Genomic DNA, 8,414 nt, shown 5'->3' with positions numbered 1-8,414 from the left:
CCACAGCAAGTTAGATCTAGAATTCTTGAGACCAACCAAGTTGCATTGGATCAAGAACACCAGAACTAACTATTCTTCAGCCACTGCACTAAAGCTTTATTGTTTGCTGGGAAAACATGGGAATCAAGTAGCTTTAAAAAAATGGACAGAAAGAAAATCTCATATGGAATTCTTCCTTTGTAAAAGCATCTGTTGAACCAGAGATATAACTCTCCATAGTCAAACCAGGGGAAGGAGGCTTATGTAGAGTTCCAAAATGTAGACTGTATGTACCAGAAACAAAAGGGAACCGATCAAAACGAAATCCCCTCAAACATCTAAAAAATTATGAGTGGAATTAAAGGAAGATATAGTTAGATGCTGGGTGCCAACACAGGCTCAATAATTTACTAACCGATATTGGGTGAAGGTAGTCTACTCTTAACCTAAAGTTTAGGAATTATGTATTTAAATAGTTATTGTTTAAATGTCATGTTAAATGTAAACAGTGTGGTTCTAAAGAAAGGAGGGAATGTAGACTCTTCCGATTCTAAGGAGTTAACTGTGCTGTACTGCTTGTAACCTGAGCTCTGACACTCAGACAGGTGTCCTCTTTCCTAAGCTCAGCCTGGAATAGAAACAGCAGACAGTAAAGCACTAACTGGAAGCAAGACAAGTATCTTTGTCTGTATATCTGCCCATCCAACCACTCCTTTGCTATAAACACTGCAATGAGAAGTGATTTCTCTCTCTCTGGGCAGATCTGTTGGACTGTGGCCCTCATGTTGCAGGGCACTGCTGATGTTCCAGCTGCCTATATCCAGAGAGAAGCAGTAAAAGTAAATCAGAACGTAAGAGGAGAGGCAGATGGGAGAAAGGACAGAAGGGAAGCCATAGAGAGGACTGGGCAGCAGCTAAGACCACTCTGGTACAGCACTCTTAAAAAATGGTATCTGTATGTATTCTCTCTCTCTATTTCTTGCTCTATTTCTCTGTCCCTCTCTTTCCCATTCATTTGTTCTCTCACACTTGCTTGTTCGCAGGCACTGGAGGGTAGGAATGATTCTCATGTTCATGTAGCGGTTATTTGTGAAGGAATATGGAATTTGGATTGTAACTGAATACTGTGGTGTAGGGTTTGAATTGTTAGTGTGTGTGTGTGGGGGGGGGGGGATTAATGGTTAGGGGGGGGGGGATAAAGGGCTGATTCTGGGTACATTCAGATGTAGTGTGTGTGTGGGGTTGTGTAGTGAGAGAATGTGGTATTCGCGGGGGGGGGGGGGATTTTGTGTGTGTGTGTGTGTGTGTGTGTGTTAGTAAGGAGCTGGTGATGTAATAGGGCAGAGGTGGGAGGATTGTGACCTATTCCCTACCCTGCACTGTGACACTGAAGGATAGTAGCAGGTGTTTGGTGCATGGCCCAGGCCCCTTCCTATCTAACAGCTCAGACTGATACAACCGTGGAGAGAGCAGTATCAAAGGCTACTACTGCTGATTGAGACGGGAAGCAAACACCACTGGCGACAGCATGGTAAGGGGGGACTATGGGAACTCCACACTCATCAAGGAAACAGGAGGATTCTGGGGGTGGCCAGAGTCAGGGAGATCTGCGATCTGCCCTATAGTGAAGCTTGATGAGGGGCAGAGGATTCAGATTGCTTTCTGCTTCAGTGTCTGGATTCGAGGCGGGGAGAGGGGGGATGAGACTAGAGATGGATGCCACTGGACTTGGTCAGGACTTCCTTGTGCTACATTGGATGGGCAGGGTGATCCTGGCCCCAACCTTGCAATATGGCACCCTTTTTGCTGCTAGGTGAGTTCTACATCTGGGCATTTTATTCTGCTCCATCCCTTAAGAGGCAGATTGGAACCCTTAAGCCTTGGAACTTGCCCTAATATGGTGAACCTCCCGGTTCTGTAGGAGGGCAGGTGGAAGAAGAGGAAATCTGAGGATGGATGAACCCTTCCTATTCAATCCCTTTTCCTTACAAAAAGCCATGCTGGCAGACTAGTAAAACAAAAAGACTAGGAAATCCAGATGACATGAAAGTGACCATGACAAATAAATTTTGGCTTCATTCATCTTCTGTCTATATGGACACACATGCTACTTTTTCCACAATCCATCACTTCAATCATCACAAAGGCAATACAACCAGACTAAAAATACAGAAATTTGCACCTGATTAATCCAGAGAGCTGGCATTTGGACTCTACAATCTTAAAATATGTGAGCATTCCCCCATCACCGTGGGTCCAAGGCAACTTCAAGGGTGCCCACAGCTCCAATTATGGCACCAGACCCGTGGTGATCATCAATGGTTTGTGTCACAGAACGCTGACCTCATTAAGTAAAGGGGGAGCATGTGAGGTTCAGAATGTGTCAGATACAGGCTGGGAAAAACATACTGAGGCAAATTCAGCTTCGGTGGAACTCCAGTTAAATCAGTGGAATTACAATGAAGATTTTAATTTGGTTCTGTACCTCTTAACTATTCAGTGGCTTCTGCTTGTGATCCTGTGTCTTTATTTTAGTAGCATAGAGTGGTTCTGATATTGAACAGTATGAGATTTGATAGTTGCGTATTATTTGTAGAGTCCTCTAAACTCAAAAGAAATCATTTTAGAAATATACTTAACAAAATGCTTATTTTTCTGAGTGTTTTTAATTAACTTGCATACCAATCTACATCCAGAAGAGGGTTTTATTTTGGTCCTGAAAATTTTATTATTCTCCACTGGTACAGAGCTAAGCGCTGGAGACCACTCCCACCACACCTGGATGCACACATGTGCAGGCTCCTCATCTATTTAGGTGGACCTAACCTTACAACTGGGCTTGCTGCAGCAAATACATCTCAGAAATAACAGTACAGATGCAGCTAGAGGATTTAAATCTACCTCAGTACAGTTAAGACCTACACCAGCTTGTACTCCACATGACTGCAAACACGACAGGATCTGCTTTTATCAATGAACAGTGTGGATAGAAGGCCTGATCCAAAGCCTGCTGAAGTCAATAGGAGTCTTTCCACTGACTTGGGCTTTGTATCAGATCCACAGTTAGTAAGAGCAAATGCGAGCCCCAGACTCTTAGAAAAGAGATTTGAAATCTGAGTTGAGAAAAGGGTCAGGATTTAAATACCCTATCGGGATCAGTTTACAATGCAAGGGACTCTGAGGAAATACTATGCTCTTCACTGTTAAAGCTATAGTGACCTATTTTAAAGCAGTTTACTTTGAAAACCCTGGTTTCAAATCTCCTGTTTCTATTGACATTTTTGTCCTTGCGTGTTAGAGCATTTCCAAACTGCAGCTGGTCTGAGGTCGAACTGGGATTGGTGCAGATCACCTCCGACACTGGGAGTCACCAGTGCAGGCTGGCTGAGAGGAAGAGCTGAGATGTTCAAAGGAAATGGTCAGGGTTTCAAATCAGAGGGACTGAAAACTCTGAACAGTGGGGAGGGGAGCAGATCTGTGGTCTCCATTAGTCATAAATCAAGCCATGAAACTACTAAGTCTCTCGGAGCAATCACCCAAGTGTGTGAGTCTGTGAAGAAATGGAAAGGTTTAAAAGGTTGACTCACCTGTAGCTTCTCGAGGAAGAGTGGCTCTGTGGTGCGTTTGCTGCTTTGTCTCAGAAAGGTTCCAGAGGGTTATGCTGGGCTTTTAAATGTGGTTCTGGTCTGCAAGTCACTCTGTAAGAGCCGTATCAAGGGCTCAGCATGCTTCTTGTCTCTTTTGATTCTACAACATATTTGCTCAGTTTACAAGGAAAGAGCTGTTTTTCTAACTCACAACCCTGTAAACTCACACTGAGATCCAACAGACAAGCTAGGGTCTTTCTTTATGGTGCAACATCATCAGTAATTAAGATTTTTCAGATCAAAATACACCTCCAGTGATACCTAAATATCCCCAGATTACACCTTCAACTACCCCAGTGTCTGTGCAACCCCATCATCTCCTAGCTCCATGTGCTACCTCTGCCCACAGGCACCGTCCCCACAGCTCCCATTGGCCACGGTTCCTGGCCAACACCATTCAGAGCTGCGGAGCCAGCGCTTGGGGTGGGGGCAGCGTGTGGAGCTAGGAGCTGAGTGAGGGATATGTTGCCACTTCCGGGGAGCAGCAAGGAGCCAGGCCGGGAGCCTGCCAGCCCCAACACCCCCACCCCCAGAACCTGCGGGGGTCCCGGGCCAGCCCCCCATGAACATCTGTGGTACACCCCAGGCTGTCTCCCCCCCCCCCCAAGATTTAGTCAGGGGTATATAGTACAAGTCATGGACTGGTCACAGGCCATGAATTTTTGTTTACTGCCTGTGACATGTCCATGACTTTAACTAAAAATACCCGTGACTAAAATGTAGCCTTAATTATATCCAATAGCAGTGCTTTCCCAGATGGACCTTTGAAATACATACTCCTGTGCAGACCATTGGGGCAAGAAACATTTGTTTTGTTTAGCCTGTAATAGCTATTTTTATTTTTTGTTTTACTGTTCTCTAATTAAAGTGTCTGTCTGCTATTGTAATAACTACGTTCATAATTAAATATTTAAGCATGTGTTCACAATAGGATATGATGATGCAAATGGATGAGCCATGTCTGAACATGCAGGGTATAAATCCATGGGTATGTAGGAACTCAGGAATATTCGTTTCACATTTGGAGAGTCACAAGTCTTTTCTTGCTGTCAGTTCTTCTCAGTCTCCGGCCCAGCCTGCCATAAGAGGGTTAAGGGATCAGAAGACACTGCACCCCTCTTGAGTTACATATGGTTGGAAAATGCCACACCGCTGTGTCAGGTCCCAGCTAGGAATAAAAATAAATGGATCTAGCACATGCTCCTCAGCTGGAATTTATCATAGTCTGGATAGGAGCAAGATAGCATATGGTGTATATGTATGTATTTTTATGTTTGTATGTGTATAGATGTACATGAGGGCATGTAACTGGTGTGCACAGGCATGAGTGCATGCCTGCAAATTTCCAGTTTTCTTTGTAATTATTTCCTTGCATAGCCCTGCAGCAAAACACTTTCACCTTCGTATTTGTAAACAGCATTTGCAACTTTTACTGCAGGCAGAGAACAGTGGCTAAGTCCCAGTTCCATGGGTCCTTGCGTACACCGCTTCTTGCTGTATATATGACGTTAGGGAATGCAAACCAACGCAGGTGGAGGTTGATTTCAGAGATCTGAATAATAATGTACCAGACACTAATAACTATTAAGAAGGAGCGATGTGCTTTGGTTCTCCTGACCTTTCCTCTCTCTCTCTACAGCGTGAGTGCATCTCTGTTCATGTTGGCCAGGCTGGAGTCCAGATTGGTAATGCATGCTGGGAACTCTTCTGTCTGGAACATGGCATTCAGCCAGATGGCACCTTCAAGAATCAGCCCAACAAAGTCAACAACGATGACTCCTTTAATACATTTTTCAGTGAAACAGTCACAGAAAAGCATGTGCCACGGGCTGTCATGGTGGACTTGGAACCGACAGTAGTAGGTCAGTATAGAATTAACATTGGAAAATGGAGAAGAGCCTTCTGTGCGTCTTCTGTGTGTCAGTGTTGTGTTTCTCCAGTCTCCAGTGTACCATGGGAACAACTCCGTCTTTGTATCTTGGTCTAATCACTAGGCCCTGGGATAAAATTAGTCAACCTAAGACTTTTAGTGCCCGATTCTATTCATGACTCCATTATCTCAATAAGGAGAAGATACCTACAGGATAGTTAGGGTAGAAACTTCAGCTAGACTACACTTTGATAATGGTGCTGCTACCTTTCAACATCCTGGATCAATAAGGTGCCATGCTTAAATAGCTTATCCACTTAGTTTTGCATCTGCTCTTCATAAGAGTGTCTAAGTCTCTGATTTTGTTTGTGATATTTTCCATTGCTGTCTAGGTGTTGCTTTCCTCCTACTCAGATCAAAGACAGGAGAATGAAGGGGTGGGTTTTCCTGAGAATTTCCCACCCCTTTTTAGGGGGGAACCCTCATTTTATTCCTGCAAATCTCGCTCTTTTCTGATGGCTTGTCCTCAGAACAGACAGGTGATTTCTTCTCTGTCTGGGCACAACTTCCATAAATTGACTAACTGCTAAAAAAAGTGACTGGCTTAGACAACAGCCTTCATTTCTCCCTCCAGAAAGTACAGCACCTCATCTTTGTGAGACACGTTAGCTTTTTGCTGGGATTCCCTCCAAGACCTTTTCCACTCCAGAATACCTTGTTCAGTTCTAGGAGAACATTTCATCCAGTTTGACTCTGGATTTCATTACTCAGGCTCCTTTATTTGGCATACAGCAAAGCTATGCTCAGTTGATCAGACTCAAGTATTGGGGGTGGGTATAGGGCCTACCACACATCCAAAGTTACACAGGCCAATGGTTCTCAACCATGGGTCTGCATACCCCTGGGGGTACACAGAGATCTTCTAGGGCATAACTTAACTCATCTAAATATTTGCCTAGTTTTACAACAGGCTACATAAAAAGCACTAGTGAAGTCAGTACAAACTAAAATTTCATACAGACAGACTGGTTTATACTACTCTATATACTATACACTGAAATGTAAGTACAATATTTATACTCCAATTAATTTATTTTATAATTATATGGTAAAAATGAGAAAGTAAGCCATTTTTCAGTAATAGTGTGCTGTGACACTTCTGTATTTTATGTCTGATTTTGTAAGCAAGTAGTTTTTAAGTGAGGTGAAACGTGGGGGTATGTGAGACAAATCAGACTCCTGAAAGGGGTACACTAGTCTGGAAAGGCTGAAAGCCACTGATATAGACAACCTCTTCCTTTACATACATTTACACATTGCATTTGCTGTACATTAAATCACACATTTTTTAATTGGAATGGTTACTCTGCAGGAACCAAACCCTGTACAGCATGCTCTGTCCATGTGCTGTTCACCTGGAACCTGATCTTTACATTCCAAGTTTATCTTGTCCATAGTCCGTAGCATCAAGGTGTTGCTGCTTATCTTAGCAAGCACAGACATCCCGACTCCAGCAAAGTGTTTGTCAAGCCCTTATTTACAACTTAACCTTCCATTCACCTTTCCAATTATGCCCACTAAGAAATGAGCCAAGTTACTTATGTCAAGCCAGACCTACACTTTCTACCAGAGTCCTGAAAGAGAATAAGACTCAGGTTTGTTTCCAACACTCAAGTCTTCCTTGCCTCACATTATACAGCACAACCAGTTAGCAACCATAGAGGTGTTCAACAGAACTCATCAACATTGGAGTGTGTCCATTCCAGGCCTCTCACAGTTTCTCTTTCTTGGACAGATGAAGTGCGGGCTGGTGCTTACCGGCAGCTTTTCCATCCAGAACAGCTGATCACTGGAAAGGAGGATGCAGCTAATAACTATGCCCGTGGTCACTACACCATTGGTAAAGAAAGCATTGATCTGGTGCTTGATCGTATCCGTAAGCTGGTAAGTGCCAGTACTTTTGAAATAGCACTTGAGGTTGTTGTGAAGGAAAGGGAACAGATAGCTCCTTTTGCTCCTGATAGTGTGCTTTGTTCAGAGCTGAGACCGTCAGATCCATGGGGATTCCATTATTGGTCCAAGTGAGAAAAGGGTCTGTAGGTCTGTCAGTCAGACAGATGCTCTTGAAAGGTGGTTCCTGGGATTAAAACCTTCAACTTTATTGTGGTAACAGCAACCCAAGACTGATATATCTTGGTACGAGAGGAGTTAGCTAAATATCTGTTCACTTTGTTTTAGTAAACCTATATTCTAGAGGTATGAATTTCACCAAGTTAAACTCCATAGACAGAGTCTGATTTATATTTCATGGATTGGGCTGTTGAAGGAGAGCACAGGAGAGAGCATTAACAAGTCTTTTCCCGGGAAGACCTGGGCTGATCTCGGTGCTGTATTTTGGATATAGATGTCCCAGCTTCAATCTCAGGATGCGCGCATGGAAGTCTCAGAGATGTAGACTGATTCCTTTTGTTCTCTGTTTGGCTTTTCAGACAGATGCCTGTTCTGGGCTACAGGGATTCCTGATTTTCCACAGCTTTGGTGGGGGCACTGGCTCTGGCTTTACCTCCTTGTTGATGGAACGCCTCTCCCTGGATTATGGCAAGAAGTCCAAACTGGAGTTTGCCATCTACCCAGCTCCTCAAGTCTCCACTGCCGTAGTGGAGCCGTACAACTCCATCCTGACCACTCACACCACCCTGGAGCATTCAGACTGCGCCTTCATGGTGGACAATGAAGCCATCTATGACATCTGCCGTCGCAACTTGGACATTGAGCGCCCCACTTACACCAACCTTAACCGTCTCATCAGCCAGATAGTCTCATCAATCACTGCCTCTCTGCGCTTCGATGGTGCCCTCAATGTGGATCTGACAGAGTTTCAGACCAACCTGGTGCCTTACCCTCGCATCCACTTCCCC

General features: G+C 44.1%; 1 protein-coding gene across 1 annotated transcript; it reads left to right on the top strand.

Annotated features, from left to right (window-relative positions):
- Positions 1–741: 741 nt before the first annotated feature.
- Positions 742–8,408, top strand: LOC112113986 (tubulin alpha-8 chain; the record flags this gene model as incomplete). The annotated part of the gene is made up of 4 exons (XM_026646905.1): positions 742–934; positions 5,266–5,488; positions 7,292–7,440; positions 7,986–8,408. Coding segments are annotated over exons 1-4 (804 nt in total), but the record flags the coding sequence as incomplete, so codon positions are not given.
- Positions 8,409–8,414: the final 6 nt, after the last annotated feature.

This window comes from Terrapene carolina, unplaced genomic scaffold (assembly GCF_002925995.2).
Source record: "Terrapene carolina triunguis isolate 2854851 unplaced genomic scaffold, T_m_triunguis-2.0 Scaffold48269, whole genome shotgun sequence".
Lineage (NCBI taxonomy): Eukaryota > Metazoa > Chordata > Testudines > Emydidae > Terrapene > Terrapene triunguis.
This window is presented reverse-complemented; position numbering and strand designations above follow the sequence as displayed.